General features: G+C 52.7%; 5 protein-coding genes across 5 annotated transcripts; 4 read left to right on the top strand and 1 right to left on the bottom strand.

Annotated features, from left to right (window-relative positions):
* Positions 1–135: 135 nt before the first annotated feature.
* On the top strand, positions 136–828 carry B0H65DRAFT_588670 (uncharacterized protein). Its single transcript, XM_062831011.1, has 3 exons — positions 136–337; positions 389–452; positions 508–828. Exons 1-3 carry the CDS (start codon positions 277–279, stop codon positions 566–568), a joined length of 186 nt encoding a protein of 61 aa, XP_062681571.1. The 5' UTR covers positions 136–276; the 3' UTR covers positions 569–828.
* A 480-nt stretch (positions 829–1308) lies between these two features.
* B0H65DRAFT_190667 (cytochrome c oxidase subunit IV family) lies at positions 1309–2494 on the top strand. The gene is made up of 3 exons (XM_062821632.1): positions 1309–1632; positions 1991–2184; positions 2250–2494. Exons 1-3 carry the CDS (start codon positions 1398–1400, stop codon positions 2334–2336), a joined length of 516 nt encoding a protein of 171 aa, XP_062681570.1. The 5' UTR covers positions 1309–1397; the 3' UTR covers positions 2337–2494.
* Positions 2495–5961: 3467 nt separating this feature from the next.
* Positions 5962–8150, top strand: B0H65DRAFT_425751 (FAD dependent oxidoreductase-domain-containing protein; the record flags this gene model as incomplete). The annotated part of the gene is made up of 2 exons (XM_062824596.1): positions 5962–7852; positions 7957–8150. 2 exons carry the CDS (start codon positions 5962–5964, stop codon positions 8148–8150), a joined length of 2085 nt encoding a protein of 694 aa, XP_062681569.1.
* A 580-nt stretch (positions 8151–8730) lies between these two features.
* On the bottom strand, positions 8731–11414 carry B0H65DRAFT_557990 (triose-phosphate transporter family-domain-containing protein). Its single transcript, XM_062830091.1, has 2 exons — positions 10662–11414; positions 8731–10598 (listed from the first exon to the last, which is right to left on the bottom strand). The coding sequence occupies exons 1-2, from the start codon at positions 11037–11039 to the stop codon at positions 9189–9191; spliced, it is 1788 nt and encodes a 595-aa protein (XP_062681568.1). The 5' UTR covers positions 11040–11414; the 3' UTR covers positions 8731–9188.
* Positions 11415–11446: 32 nt separating this feature from the next.
* On the top strand, positions 11447–14029 carry B0H65DRAFT_588666 (uncharacterized protein). The gene is made up of 2 exons (XM_062831010.1): positions 11447–11996; positions 12048–14029. The coding sequence occupies exons 1-2, from the start codon at positions 11922–11924 to the stop codon at positions 13839–13841; spliced, it is 1869 nt and encodes a 622-aa protein (XP_062681567.1). The 5' UTR covers positions 11447–11921; the 3' UTR covers positions 13842–14029.
* Positions 14030–15549: the final 1520 nt, after the last annotated feature.

Here is a 15549-nt window from a genome sequence, read left to right as displayed (position 1 = left end):
GGCTAGGCGGCTAGGCGGCTAGGCGGCTAGCTATACTTACTCAACTTTAAAAAGTGGGGGGGGGGGGGTGGCTCTCTAGGGAGCATTTCGGGGCTCTCCAGCTAGCCTTTGCGAGCACGTACCGTTCGGTTGTTGCCGTTACAGGGACGGACCCCAACGAAACGCTGAAGCTTTGCAGCGTTCTCGAACTGAAGGTCCAGATCGAATTTCGAGCTTGATATTCAACTGAGTTGCGATCATCAACCAAGACGTAAAAGCCAACAACAACAAGTCAAGATGCTCAACGGCAGAAAGATCATCACCATTGGTTTGGTAGTAACCTTTGGCATCGTAAATGGTCCGGGCTCTTTGATTGTGCTCAGAAGGATGAGGTCTGACATCTCTGCAGGATACTATACATTTGCCCCCAGTCTCCGGGAGGAGAAGGAGAAGTGTGAAGGCCTAAACCTCGGGTGAGAAGATGAGCTTTGTCTAGAGTTAAGACTGGGTAGACTAACATAACAATAGTCCCCCGGCTAAGCCCTCTCCATATGAGACCAAGAAGCAAGAGTCGGAGAAAAGGGAATGAGATGGGATGCTAGCATGGAGTAGAGAAACAACTACCGTGACCATACAATCGACCAGCCGTGTTTGCTGAGAAGGATGGGAGTGATGAAGCTTGTTGAGAGAAGGCATCATGGCTTTACTTCATCTTTAAAGTTGACTGTGGCTCATTGCAAATGACGTAAAATATCTTGTATAAAGTGTTTATACATAGTAAAGACCCTGTAAAGCAAACAATAAGCTTTGTGAGACATTGACGAACCTGGCATGTGAGTTCCGTTTCTCAGTTGCTCTTCAGTTGCCAGAATCGTCATCATCCAAAAGTCAACAACACTGCAGCCCAAGGACAAAACGTCCATGGTGTGGAAACCGAGGCGGTTCGTGCCAGCTGTCAAAGGGGTGGGATGGCAGGTGCGGGGCTCCGTTTCTGAGCGCCAGACATGGAAAAGCTGCCCGTCCACCACTTGCCAGGCAGTCCTGGACAGCCTGCCGTGAATTGGCTCCGGGAAGATACGGGGCCTCAAGCTACTGTGACAGTCTCATAGCGCTCTGGTTTGGGGGTGTTTTCACTGGCGGGCACTGCATTCAGAGTGAGGAAAGTGGGCATCAGGCCATCCGGATCCCCCCATTCCTCGAGTTCCGAGCTGAGGCCGCATCCCGTTTCGTCTACGAATCCCGTTCGCCCAAAAAAAAGCTCGTCCTTGCATGACTTCACTCCTCGCACAAAATCACCGTCGACGAACAAGCTCCAGGCCTCCGACCACGCACGCGGGCGACTCAATCGGACCCATCTCCACTCCCGACTTCGAACCCTCGACTTCCTAATCTCTGTCAACCGACAAACCGCCGTCACCATGCTTCGCACTCCTACCGTCTCGGCCCTCGTGCGCAACGTCGCCGTCCGCGCCGCTAAGCCCACCATCGCCGTCCGCGCCGCTTCCACCACCGCCATCTCCAACCCCACGCTCGCCAACATCGAGAAGAGATGGGAGGTGATGCCCATGCAGGAGCAGGCTGAGCTCTGGATGGCTCTCCGCGACCGCATGAAGGAGAACTGGGCCGAGCTTACCCTCCAGGAGAAGAAGGCTGGTAAGTGAGAAGGTTGAAGGTTGGCGAAATGCCGGGTGGAGCTCGACCGTCCAAGCTCCGAGCTAGTTGCATCACCTCCGAGCTAGTTGCATCACCCTCACTCTGCGACAACCCCGAGCTTCAAACAAGCTTCACGAGCTCCAGAACAGCTTTGGGATCGTTGGTCGGAAATGGTGTCTCAAGAGTTGATTGATGGGTTGGTGGGGAAGCTGGGATGAGGCTGAGGAAATAATGGTTGCGCTACATTGGAGGTGAAGAGGAGGGAAGCTCCGACGACAAGCAACATCATTACCACCATCAAGGTCGTCTCAAGAGACACGCAGGCAGAAAGACTGACATGCACTCTCTCCCAACGCAGCCTACTACATCGCCTTCGGTCCCCACGGCCCCCGCGCTCTCCCCCCTCCCGGCGAGCAAAAGAAGGTTCTCGCCTACACTGTCGCCGGTGTCTTCCTCTCTTTCGTCATCTTCGCTACCATGCGCGCCTTCGCCAAGCCCCCTCCTTCCACCATGACCAAGGAGTGGCAGGAGGCTACCAACGAGTTCCTCAAGGTGCGTCGGCTCTTATCGGCTCTTTGTTTCCTACAAACTAACGCATATATCTCTCCCAATAACAGGCCCAGAAGTCCGACCCCCTTACCGGTCTCACCTCCGAGGGCTACAACGGCAAGGGCCACGTTCAGTCTCCCTCTGCCAACGCATAAATTTCCCATACTTTTATTTGTGCTTAGGGGTAGAATCATCCCTCGTTCTCTCGGATATCGGCCATGTTAAACGAGTCTGGGAGGATCGGGGGAAAGGACAGTGGTGGCATTGGAATGCTTTGGGGCGCTTAACACTTGGGTTGGTGTGTAAATACTGTACAGCTGACAATGCATTATCATCTCCTTCAGCCGGCACCTTCGTTTTGTTGTCCGGTGTAAATGGAGGCTATGCGACTTTGGGGTAAACCAGAGGATGATGGGAACAGCTGGATTTGTTCAGTGAAAGTATGTTCCTGGATATCGAGGTTGGATGAGCAGTTGGAACGAGGTATTTCGAGAGTTATGGACATGACACGCATTTTTACACGAGGAAGGAAGCTTTCGAGGTTTTGAAGTTCCAGCAGCTTTTAATAATGCCGTTTCTTTACCCCTACCAGGAGCTTCCCATGAATTGGCACTGTTTGTTTGTTTGTTTACTTGACATGGCAGGAAAAGGGGTAAGCTACCCTGCTCCCAGCACCCACCCGTATCTCTGTAGTCCGTACTTCTGATAAGAGTCACGATGAGCCCACAAGCATTCATGTCCAAGCTTTGGACGGCAGGCACGTCATAGTCCTGCCTCATCCAGATGCTCTTTCTTCGTCCAGATGCTCTTTCTTCGTCCAGATGCTCTTGCCTGCTGCGGCAGTCGTGACCAACCCTCCTCCAAACTGCTGTATTTATTCCAGACTGCGGGGCTGCATCCCTCTCCCGGGCTCTTCCTCCTGGCAAGCATCCCATTCAGTTTATCTTTCCAATGCTTCACCAGTTCACCTTGCTCCTCTACCTGCTTTCTGTTCATTTCCTTTTGTATGCTATTCTTCATCATGCCTCGGATGTGTCTGATGCGTTACACAACAGCCGATCTTGGGGTCAGAACACACTTATCTGTATGCGGGATCTCATATCTCCTAAGAAAATACCCATCCTCACTCCGACTACGAAATTGTTCAGCTCCTGGACTGCCTCTTAAGTGCTACGAGATAAGATCACTCGCCGATCAGCTGTTGGCGACCATGATAGAGAGACATATCCAGCTCCTGTCTAGGTGCTACATCAAGTGAACGTTCTACACCCAACCTACACCTCCCAGACGTCGAGAGATATCACGAGTCCAACCACTTCGCGCGGTGTCTATATGGGCATCCCGATGAACTCAACATCACGATCGTCGACCCTAGCAAAACGTATGATCAATTGCATGATCGAAGCCATCACCGTCCGAACAACCGTCATCGCCGTGGAGTTTGAATCTCGATGTCGACCCAAACAACCCTCCTCCGTCCTCCGTCGTTCACCTTGCCCGGTTTCGGGTTGTACATATCCAGCCGGTGGGTTTCCCCGACAATTCATGTCTAGTCATGCAACGGAACCCCGCAACATCATTGTGCGCGGGTGTTATGCATGAGCATGAAGCCGGCCATGAACAAGAATAGAATTCCCTTCGCGATCAGCTGAACGTCAACGACTTCTATGTCCATAACAAGACTCCATCAGGTCCGTCAAGGAACCCAATATTTCTTTAGTATCTAATAATGCCCAACCTCAACCCAAGATGGATACCGCACTGGAGCAAAGACTAAGGAGCGTCTCACATGATGGAAAATCACAATTTGAGGGTCGTTCTAGAATTCAACCTCCCATCATTATGGAATACAAAGTGGAAGATACTCCGAGCAAAAAGCTCGTAACGACTAAACGACGTCTTGGGGAGGCCGGGAGGAGCCGCATAATTTGTAGAGGTGGGGTCCAGACACTGTCAAAGGCTCAAAGCAGCAAAGCGAGCTCCCGTCGGGCAGCAGCAGCAGCAGCAGCAGCAGCAGCAGCAGCAACGACAGTAGCTGATGATGATGATAACAGGAGGGATGAAGAACCTCGACCAAGGAGCTCAAGAGTGGAAGCTTCTCCATCCTCGTCCATAATCATGTAGCTGAACTCGAAAAAAAAACATATCATCTCAGGGCTCATTGGCGGAAAATAAAGGCTGTGAGTACTAATTTTGCCGATGGTATCATTCGACCTTGAGGACGACGCGGGATACGGGATTAGGAAAAGACCCGAAGCTGACGGGAGGCTGCTTGAAGAATTCCAGATTGCTCCCGTTGCCGCTAGGCTGTGAGAGGCAAAGCCGGGGGAAAAAAGGAGGGGGGCGTGGTTCAGTTGGAAGCTCTGAATGGAAGGGGGGGTCCGAAACTCGGGTGCCAGACTGGCGGGGCCGTGAACACAGGAAGCGGGCGGGTAAGGTCAAGCCAGGGAGGTGTGGCTCTAGCTTCAAGGGATAAAATAAATTCTACGACGCACTTGCCTCCTTGGTAACACAGCGTTGAGTGACAGGCGCACACCACTGTTAATGCAGTGGTGGCAATTGGTGATGTCTCGGTGACTGTTTCGCGGGGCAGCTAACAAAATTTACCGGCGAGGATGACCTTGAACATGGAAGAATGTGCATTGCATCCCGAACGGGCTACTCTCCCGTCACAGTTCTCTTTTTTTTCTACAAATTTCTCGACATTTTTTTGCTGACATGGGTTCATTGCTCATCACCCCTCATTCGCGAATTTGGAGAGCAGCAGCCGTGTCAATCATCAATGTGAAGATGACAGAAAAAGGTACAGCATCCATCCGAAGACGGAGAAGAGAATAAAGAGAAATATCAACATGTCTGCCTCTCCCGTTCTCACCAGGCCCGCTCTTTTGTCGGTTCTTCAGATTCCATCTCTTTCGGCATCATCCCATTTCTCTATTCAATAGTTCATCCAGTCTTACACAGCCCCTCCCTACATACCTGAACTACATACAAGTATCAACCGCCAAAGAAGATTCCGAATATCCGTACCTCCAGCAGTTACTCAAGAACAGACAGACAAGTAACCAGTTCGCCAACCAGTTTTGCGGCAACAAGTTTACAAGGCTCTTCGCTGTCAAGACAGACCTCGCTCTTTGGGTTAAGGCGAGTTTCTAAAGTCCATGACAACACCCTTCACAGGTTGGTAATCTCTCTTTTGTTCGAGCAAGACTCTTTGCAACACATGTTCCATGCGGAAGACTGGACTGCCCAACAAGAAACCCGAAGTGCACATCGCCAGCGGTGTAATCGTCGGTGTGTCTCCACGCCCCCGCGTGTACCTGACCTGCCGAAGCCTGCCTGTCTGTCCGCTGACCAGTCCAGTGGCCAGACGAGCAGCGAGGGGGAACCAACAGAGTAGAGATCTCCGGCCTAATTGCGTAGTTCCCATCGCGATCGGCCAGAGCCAAGACAAAACACGTCCGACTCGTCTTGTGTCAATATCCCGCCCCTCGATTCTTGTTTTTGAAACTCTTAATAAATACCAAGACTAACCTCTGTGTTTTTTCTCTCTGCAAAGAAGGAAGCCTCGACACTTCGTGACAACTTCAACACTCTGGTTGCGTCATTGGTGGATCCCCCTGTCTCGACAACACCACCGTCGCATTCTCCCTCCTACTAGTCTGCCGCCTGACTAGTACTTCGCGCCCCTCGACATAACTTTTTTTTCTTTTGACTCTTCCTCGGAGAAGCCAAACACCTACATCATCTTTATACTATATTCTTAATTTACCACGCAAAATGTCGAGGTTATTGCGAGCAAAGAAGCTGGTCGCGCCGGCCCTCGTGGCAGGTGTCGCTGGTGGCTCCCTCTACTACATGTATAAGCCCCGAAACATCCCCGGTTACGAAGGCCCCGTTGTCCCTCCCCCTATCTTCGGCGCCGACGGCACCTTCAAGCTCCCCCGCTTCCCCCAGGTCAAGTCCCGCGACCAGCAGATTGCCGATCTAAAAAAGAGCAACTCGGGAAACAAGGAGGACGAATATGATGTGCTTGTTATCGGAGCTGGCGCAACCGGTGCCGGCGTGGCTCTCGACGCCGCAACCCGCGGTCTCAAGGTCGCCGTTGTCGAGCGAGACGACTTCAGTTCCGGAACAAGCAGCAAGAGCACCAAGCTGGTACACGGTGGCGTGCGTTATCTCGAAAAGGCTGTCTGGAACTTGGATTACGCCCAGTATGAGCTTGTCAAGGAGGCCCTCAAGGAGCGCAAGTACTTCTTGAAGACAGCTCCCCATCTGAGTTCGTGGCTACCAATCATGCTGCCACTCGACCAGTGGTGGAAGGTTCCTTACTACTGGGCGGGCACCAAGTTCTACGATTTCCTGGCTGGTTCCGAGGGCATCGAGAGCTCGTACTTTTTGACCAAGAGCAAGGCCATTGATGCCTTCCCCATGCTCAAGCAGACCGATCTCGTTGGCGCTCTTGTCTACTACGATGGTGCCCACAACGACTCCCGCATGAACGTCTCGATCGGTATGACTGCCGCCCTCTACGGTGCCACTGTTGTGAACCACATGGAGGTCACTGGCCTTCAGAAGGGCGAGAACGGAAAGCTCTGCGGTGCTACCCTCAAGGACGTGATCCCCGAGAGAGACGGCAACGAGGCGACTCCCTTCAACATCAAGGCCAAGTGCATCATCAACTGCACCGGTCCCTTCACAGACAGCATACGTAAGATGGACGACCAGGACTGCAAGGAGATTGTCGCTCCCGCTTCCGGTGTTCACGTTATCCTCCCCGGTTACTACAGCCCCGGCAAGATGGGACTGATCGACCCCTCCACCTCCGACGGCAGAGTCATCTTCTTCCTCCCCTGGCAAGGAAACACCATTGCCGGCACCACCGACGAGCCCGCGACCATTACCAAGAACCCTCTTCCCGATGAGAAGTCGATCCAGTGGATTCTCAACGAGATCAGCCACTACCTCTCCCCCGACATCAACGTCCGCCGCGGCGACGTCCTGGCCGCTTGGTCCGGTCTCCGCCCTCTCGTCAGGGACCCCAAGGCCAAGAACACCGAGTCCCTCGTCCGCAACCACCTGATCGACATCTCCCCCTCCGGCCTCATTACCTGCGCCGGCGGCAAGTGGACCACCTACCGGCAGATGGCCGAGGAGTGCGTCGACGCCGCCGTCAAGGAGTTCAACCTGCCCGTCAAGCCCATTGCCAACCCTCCCCTGGTCAGCGGCACCGAGCACGTCGAAGACGAGGCCGTCCTCGACGGCACCTGCCAGACGCACCGCGTCCGCCTGATCGGCGCCCACGGCTTCAGCCGCACCTTGTTCATCCACCTGATCCAGCACTTTGGCGTCGAGACCGAGGTCGCCAAGCACCTGACCGAGAGCTACGGCGACCGCGCCTGGACCGTCGCTTCGCTCTGCAAGGCCACCAACAAGCGCTTCCCCGCCAAGGGCGAGCGCATCGCGGAGCTTTACCCCTTTGTCGATGGCGAGATCCGGTACGCGGTCAGGCACGAGTATGCCCAGACGGCTGTGGACGTGCTCGCTCGTCGCACGAGATTGGCGTTCTTGAACGCGCAGGCGGCGCTGGAGGCGTTGCCGAAGGTTATTGATATCATGGCTGATGAGCTCAAGTGGGATGCTAAGAGGAAGGAGGTTGAGTGGAAGGAGAGTAAGTTACCACCCGTCCATCCCTTAATTGCCCCACACCATACCCAGTTCATCACATCTTTCGGTCTCTGGATAGATAAAAGCTAACGAACATCTCCTCAACAGCCGTTGCCTTCCTCGAATCAATGGGCCTTCCCCAACCGATGCTCACCACGACCCGCCAACAAGTCGAGAAGGGCAAGCTGGACTGGTCCAACTCGCTCGAGTGGAAGATGTACTCGAGACACGATAAGCCGGTCGACGAGAGGGAGCGCAACGAGCAGGCTGAGATTGCGGAGCGCGCGGGAACTCATCGTTAATGAGGTCGCCCCCTGACTTAAAACGAGGCGGGTTTATAAAAGAGACAGTTGAGAGAGGGATGGACAAAGACATATGAACAGGAAAGATGAACAGAAGAGATGGCAGAACACAGAACCGAATTGCATGCATTGTGGCTGGATGGGTTTTGGTTCAGGCATGCAGGCAGGCAGGCACAGTACAGGCGTTTTACGTATTTTGTTTGTTCTAGACTGGACTGGACTGGGCTGGGTTTAGCATGCTGAGGGTCACTTACGTTATTTAGCGTGGTGATGTAGTTTCTTGTATATATATAGACTTTTTGAATCATTTATTCGAGTATATGTTTGGACATGTGACAATTCGATTCGCTCTTGGTGACATTCTCCGGGATAACGTGGCGTGCTTGATGCTAGAGTTGCGGTCCAAGTACCATTACAGTCACTGTAAAACCTTCATGGTGGTTTTCCGTAGAGTTAGTCACAACAAGGAAGGAAACACAAAAAAAAAAAAAAAAAAAAAAAAAAAAAAAAAAAAAAAAAAAAAAAGGAAGGAAAAAAAGGAAGGAAAACGGGAAGAAAGAAAGGAAAACGGGAAGAAAGACAAAAGTTGGGAAAAAAAACAAAGAAGGGAAAAGGATATTCACCGAAAGAGGATGACATCAAATGGAAGGTCTTAAGTGTGTACTTTAGGTGGATGTTGGCTTGTGGTTTCATTTATTGAAGAAGTTCAGTTTGCACTTCGCTTGTTTATATTCTTCCATTCTTCCATTCCCCCCCATTCATTCTTCCAAACGCTTCTTCATGCCAAAATACCACTGCACTCACTCTTGAACAATCCAACCAAGAATGAATGAATATCAGAACCCTCCGCTACTTAGTTTACCCAAAACAAAACCACCACAACTCAGGGCATCCAAAACAAATACCTGCATGCAAGAGAAACCCAAAAAAAAAACCTCTCTATAGAAGCAAAAAAACCACACTTTGAAAATATAATAATTACAAGTGCAAAATCCAACTGTTGCTGATGCTAGCTAGCTAAACCTCTTCTTTTTCTTCCTAAGACATAACAGCAACCCCGGCCGGCAGCCCTGATACCCCAGCACCACCGGGACCAGCACCAGCACCATTCTGCCCCCCCCTCTGGTCCCCAACCCTCCAAGTATGTTCCTGCCTCGTCCCCGGCGGCAGCCATCCCCCATTAGGTTTCGCCATGCTCGCGCCTCTTTGTCTCCCTCCTCCCAGTCCTCCTGTTGATGAAGGGTTGGGCCCATCGTCTTTCTTGTTGGATCCAATAATGTCGGCACTGCTTGCGGGTTGAAGTGAGGGCATATACCCGTACCCGCCTATTTGTGTGTTGAGGGAAGAAGAGGGTTGATACTGAGAAGTTTCGGTTGTTTGTTTCGTGTTGAGCGGGAGGATGGATTCGTCCATTTTGCTTCTAGAAAGCGAGCGAGCGCGCTGATCGGCTTTGTTCTTCTCCTGGCTGCGGTCGTACAGATACAGCCCCAAAAAGGTGAGGGCGATGCCGACGGCTTGGACGTTGGTCGTCGGCGAGCGGAACCAGATGATGGCGATGATGATGACGAAGACGCGCTTGAGCAGGGAAGCGACGCTGTAAGTGACGGGGCTCACCATGCTCAACAGCACAAAGGCGAGGATGTTTTGCCCGAAATGGAAGGTGCCGTTGAAGATGAATTCCATCGTCAGGCGGCCGTGGTCGAACGAGTTAGGCGTTTTTGTCAAGTCCACCGAGCCGTCCCAGAGGAAGTCGCCTATGATGGAGAAGCCTTCGGACCACAGCCAGATGGGACACGTCAGAATGAAGGCCATTCCCGACGAGTAGCAGAGCAGGTTGAGCTTGTCGAGCTTCTTGGAGCGGTGGCCGTTGCTGTGTCCGTCTTCTTGCTCGGCGCGCGCGGCTTCGTTGAAGAGTCGTTTGGAGAAGATGTTTTGGGTGACGAAGATGATGGTGGCTATGAGGGCGTAGAGGATGCCGAGGAATTGGCCCTCACCGAACGAGTGTTTGCCGGAACAGGCGAGCATGACGCCGATTGTCAGGGGCACGAGGGAGTAGTAGGTTGCGCGCGGGTAGCGGATGTCGAAGATTAAACGGTAGGCGAGCACGGTGAATAAGGGGGATAGGCCCTTGATGGTGTGGACGAGCGAGACGGGGATTTTGGAGGTCGCGGACGAGGAGAGGAGGTGGCCAAAGATCTGGAAGGCTGCCAACGGTAGAGTGGTGACGATGACATCGCGCGAGGGCTTGCGGATTGGGTGTTTGAGTGCGGGCACGGCGGTGCGCAGCTTAGGAAACGTCGAGGCTAGCCAGGAGGCTATGAGGCAGTAGGAACAGACGAAGGCGAATTGGATCAGTGTGAGGGTCGCGGGTTTGTCGAAGGTTGTGAGAATCGATTTGGAAGAGGTGTTGGTCAGCGCTGAGGACCAGTACCACATCATACAGAGCCCCTATAGAGAAGAGATGAGGTTAGCTTTGAACAGAGGAATGACAACTGGTGCAGATGTTCATACTATTAGCTTGTAGGATACTGGCGCGCGAAGTGCTTCCGCAATCTCATGGGCATTCTGGCTCATACTCCCCGAGCGCATCCTATGTATCGCATTGCTAATGCTCCTTTGCCTAGAATGACCATGGCCATGAGAGTAGGCATTTACGGGCCCTGGAGAGTCTCTGGGAGCCCACGTCACCCTGCTTTCCCTTCTCGGTCGCCATTGATCCGTAGCACCCGCATTTATAGACCGGCCGTTGCCGTTATTTATTGTTTGTGATGTATCGAAGTCGGGAAACTTTTCGGTGGTGTCTGGGGCCGCGCTGGTGTCGGCATGGTGTTGTCGGAGGTTTGGGGAAGCTCTCAAGGACGAGCCAGTCGATGCTGTATATTGCGCCATGGCAATCGTCCAATTGCGCGTTGGCGATGTCTGTCTCTTCCGTAGAAGTGGTGGTTCTTCCCAAGGCTCGAAGGGGGTTTGCGATGATGAAAGCCGCCGGCGGGGAGTCGAGTTCCGTTCCTGACTTGTATTGCTGGAGTCTAGCACAGGATGACGCTGATCATGGCCACTTTGGTCTGTCTCGAGGACTTGGTGGGATTAACGAATAGTGTACGGGTAGAGTATGCGCAGCTATAATGTACAGAGAATCTGGTGTAACTTGAACATGTATTTGTTACAAGAGTCCCAGACCAAAATGCACTTTCTGTAACATTTCCTTTTGGTCAGATGCGATCCAGGCGCTCACTGATAAGAATAAGGTGCGACCGCCCTCGTTCTTGGCGCTTGTGACAGAATGCTTCCACGGGCAAGGACAACCCCTACGAGCCGCTAGTGTCAGGGGAGCAGTCAGGGCCTCAGGGGTCGACCAACTGCTGGGCACTTGGCGGCACGTGCATCATCAACGGTCTGACGGTGCAGCACTTGCTGCGCCACATTCGGCGTCTATTCAGCCTCAAAGGGCGGACGCTGAAGTCACCACCAGCCACACTGTTCCAGGCCGTCACAGTGCTTGGAGCTCGAAACTTTTGGAGCACCAGGCACGCGCATTCCACTTCGCGACGCCTTGCAGCGAGTGTACTTCGAGGCCGGTCCACTTCTTGCTATCGTCCACTTCGTTGCTACTATCACCACATCCTCGTCACTATCATCTGCCCACTCGAAGACGAACCCAACAAAGGCCTTCGTACATTGACAACCCTAATCCAAGTTTTGGATTCATCAGCAAATCATATCAGCACTTGGACACACACGAGAGTATCCAGCTCTCAATCGCTGGTCAAGATGGCGGCCACCAAGATGACCAAGAACCAAATGCGCCGGGCCAAGAAGAAGGAACAGAAGAAGGCCCAGGCTGAGGTATGACTTGGTATCTGTTACCCATCACGCCCACTTGCTAACATAATACAGGATGGCACCAAGGCTCCCGAAACCGAGACCACGAACGGCGAGGCGACAACAGACGTTAAGGAAGAGAGTCCCAAGGAAGACACATCCGTAAAGAACGAAACCGCACCCTCAGATTGCGAAGTCAAGAAGGAAGATTCAGCCCAGAAGATCGAGGTCGATGGCCCCGTCGATGATCAAGTCGGTATCGAACTTTCTGCTTTCGATGAGGACCCCGCTTTCGCAGCCTACAAGAACATCTTCGAGAAGTTTGGTATGAGCCTGGATGAGGACGATGTGGCGAGGGAAGCAAATGCGGGCAACAAGGGTGAAGTCTTCTTCGACCAAGACAACGAGATTCCCAGCGAGGAGGAGGATGCAGGCAAACTATCCAAGAAGAAGCGCAAGAAGCTGAACAAGCTTTCCATTGCGGAGCTGAAGGCCTTGGTCAAGAACCCAGAGGTTGTCGAATGGCAAGATGTCTCATCATCAGATCCACGCTTGCTTGTCCAGATCAAAGCTCAGAGGAACATCGTTCCCGTACCCAGCCATTGGTCCCTCAAGCGAGAATATCTTTCCAGCAAGCGTGGTATCGAGAAGCCGCCCTTCAAGCTACCAAAGTTCATCGCCGAGACCGGCATTACAGAGATGCGCGATGCCGTCCTCGAGAAGCAAGCAGAGCAGACTCTCAAGCAGAAGCAGCGCGAGCGTGTGCAACCCAAGATGGGCAAGCTCGACATCGACTACCAAAAGCTCTACGACGCCTTCTTCCGGCACCAAACAAAACCAGACCTCACCAGATTCGGCGACGTCTATTATGAGGGCAAGGAGTGGGAGGCAGATTATAAGGTATTCCGCGCCGGCGAGGTTAGCGATGCGTTAAGGGAAGCACTAGGCATGCAGCCCGGCTTCCCTCCCCCATGGCTTCTCCAGCAGCAGCGCGTTGGTCCTCCTCCATCCTACCCCACCCTCAAGATTCCCGGCCTCAACGCCCCGCTACCACCGGGTGCCTCATGGGGCTTCCAGCCCGGTCAGTGGGGCACGCCCCCTCTGGGCGAGGGCAACCGTCCCCTATACGGCGGTGCCTTACTTCCCTTACAACAACCCCAGTTTCAAGCACCCGCGGCCACTGCTTTCGGTGGCGAGCCTATCGAACGCACACTATGGGGCGAGCTCCAGCCTCCCGCGGAAGAATCAGAAGAAGAAGAGTCCGACGAGGAGGACGAAGACGAGGAAGAGGAAGAGGACCACGACATCCCGCCCGGCGGCACCGAGACCTCCATCAGCCAGTTCGACGCCGGACACCCCTCCGGTTACGCCAGCAGCATGCACCCCGGTGAGGCGCCCGTCGAGACCAGCATGGCGGGCGAGTTCGACCTGCGCAAGACGCGGCGTGGCTACGAGACGGAGGAGTCGGCCGCGCCGAGGTCTGCGTACCAGGTCATTCCCGAAAGGCAGACGCGCGTCGAGGGTTTCTTTGGTTCCGACAAGACGTACGACTTGGCGTCTGGCAGGCCGGGTGCTGGACCTGGACCTGCCGTGCCGGTGCTTGGGAGAGACGGTGACGATAGTCGCAAGAGGAAGAAGCCCGGTGATGTCGAGGTGGCGCTCGATCCGGATCTGTTGGCTGCGCAGGCTGGGTTGAGTAAGGAGGAGTTGAGGAAGAGGTATGAAGCTGGAAGAAAGGAGGAGGGGCCGGGAGCCCAGTGGGCGAGTAGTTATGATGAGGATTTGAGTGATATGATTGCGCAGGAGAGTAGGAAGAGGCAGAGGAGAGAGGAGGAGAGGAGGGAGGAGAGGAAGGGTGGGAGGAGGTAGATGACCTATCTCGAGTGGAAAAGTGTGGTTGGTGTGTAATTTGTAAACTCCGTACCAGGTCAGTTCAAGTTGGGCGTTGGAGGGTGGTGAAGGGTTTCCATAATGAACTGCATAACATAGGGATAAAAGTGGTGTATTGGTTTGGTGGACTGATACATCTCAGAATGGAAAGATCATGTCCAACAGCATTCATGGCCCCTTTTATTCCTGAATAGTCTCTCGTCTGTAAAGGATAACGCTTGTGTCTAAGCCTCCACGAGCGGGACTACTCGCGAGACACTAGATCACAACTGGGCCGAACAACCCCTCCCCCCCCCCCCCCCCCCCCCCCCAAAAGTTACGACAAAGTCTCTCCGGCCGAAGACATCTGATTCTTGATCCTTTCGAACCCTGCCAAGGTCTTCGAACAAAAAAAAACCCCCCAGAGGAAGGGAAAAGAAAAAGAAAAAGAAAACCTGACTAGAACGGCGTTCCCTTCTTATCTCCACACTCCTGTCGCCTTTTTCTTTCTATCTGGCGCTACTGGCTGTCTGTTTCTTTGCGCGGGCTAAGAACGGAAGTGGGAGAAGGGGAAATATTGAGCGAAGAAAACAACGAGGCACAAGAAAGGAATAAGTAAGAGCACGGATAACCCGAATCAGTTCAGAGATAAGATGGTGTAAGTATACTTAACGAGGGCAGCCGATAACCACAAGAATGACAAGACAACAAAATAACGAAGAGAACCTGTTCAAGGAGAGATGAGATGGAGAATTCCCACGCCAGAGACACTACATGTACGTATATCGTACCTCGCGAGGACCTCCATCGGGAAGAGGGTTGGTTGGTTGGTTGAGGATTGCATTGTTGGCTGAGGACTGACCGTTGTAGTTGGGGGGGCTTTTTCGGCTGTCTGGTTGGTTGGTGGGCTTTATTTTCTTACATGATCTTGAGGCACGTATATTGGAGAGAGTAGAGGTCGATATCACCAGGGAGACTGCAGGGAGACTGTGCTGCTTGTTACTCGGATATAAGTAAGCTCTACCTCTTTCTTCTACTTCTAGCCTGCGTCTGTCTGCCTTTCTACCTATGCCTTTTGCTCTTTCTCATGCTGTTGTTGTTCTATTTTGCCCGTCCGTCTTCTGTGTTTGTCTACTTCACTCCTAGAGGCTAGAGGTAGAGAGGCTAAGGTAAGGTATTGCGTGGTAGACGCACTCACCGCACTGCACTCACTCACTACACCCCCCTTTGGTCCTTTGACTACTACACGCATCATGATCACCATCCTTTCCTCAAGACTACCGAGTAGTCAGTCATCAACAACTTTACCGGTTGATAAAAAGGATGAGTAGTGTACAGAAATAGGCAGGATGCCGATGGAGCATTCGGTTCTATAAGGTTACAAAGTACGATGAATTGGTTTATCACAACCCTATCGCAGAGAAACCTCGAACGGTTGTTGTTTAGCCAAGTTTGACATAGACATCGTCATCGTCATTGACAGTGAATTTCTGGATATATATATGTATCTTCTTCTTCTTCACTGGAGGTGTGGTGTCAATACCCCCTTCTGATACATTGTCTTTTCCCCTCTCTCTTTTTTCTGTTCACCTTCCGTTCTTTCTCCGTTGTGTTCTAACCATTCATTGTATTCCCGTCCGTGTCTCTTAGACTCTCACTCACCTTCCATGACCCTTTCACATCACACACACCTTAGAATAAAAGCTCA

The sequence above is a fragment of the Neurospora tetraspora genome (assembly GCF_033439725.1).
Source record: "Neurospora tetraspora strain CBS 560.94 chromosome Unknown B0H65scaffold_4, whole genome shotgun sequence".
In the NCBI taxonomy this organism is placed as follows: Eukaryota; Fungi; Ascomycota; class Sordariomycetes; order Sordariales; family Sordariaceae; genus Neurospora; species Neurospora tetraspora.
The sequence above is the reverse complement of the archived record's forward strand: the minus strand, read 5'-3'. Positions and strand labels throughout refer to the sequence as shown.

Bases quoted from the DNA above. Each gene is read 5' to 3' on its own strand.
- B0H65DRAFT_190667 (XM_062821632.1), top strand. From the start codon at position 1,398: ATGCTTCGCACTCCTACCGTCTCGGCCCTCGTGCGCAACGTCGCCGTC. The intron at 1,633-1,990 runs GTAAGTGAGAAG...CTCCCAACGCAG, and splicing joins CCTCCAGGAGAAGAAGGCTG to CCTACTACATCGCCTTCGGT. The intron at 2,185-2,249 runs GTGCGTCGGCTC...TCCCAATAACAG, and splicing joins CTACCAACGAGTTCCTCAAG to GCCCAGAAGTCCGACCCCCT.
- B0H65DRAFT_588670 (XM_062831011.1), top strand. From the start codon at position 277: ATGCTCAACGGCAGAAAGATCATCACCATTGGTTTGGTAGTAACCTTT. The intron at 338-388 runs GTCCGGGCTCTT...ACATCTCTGCAG, and splicing joins AACCTTTGGCATCGTAAATG to GATACTATACATTTGCCCCC. The intron at 453-507 runs GTGAGAAGATGA...ACATAACAATAG, and splicing joins TGTGAAGGCCTAAACCTCGG to TCCCCCGGCTAAGCCCTCTC.
- B0H65DRAFT_588666 (XM_062831010.1), top strand. From the start codon at position 11,922: ATGGCGGCCACCAAGATGACCAAGAACCAAATGCGCCGGGCCAAGAAG. The intron at 11,997-12,047 runs GTATGACTTGGT...AACATAATACAG, and splicing joins AGAAGAAGGCCCAGGCTGAG to GATGGCACCAAGGCTCCCGA.
- B0H65DRAFT_557990 (XM_062830091.1), bottom strand. From the start codon at position 11,039: ATGGCGCAATATACAGCATCGACTGGCTCGTCCTTGAGAGCTTCCCCA. The intron at 10,599-10,661 runs GTATGAACATCT...TCTTCTCTATAG, and splicing joins CAGTATCCTACAAGCTAATA to GGGCTCTGTATGATGTGGTA.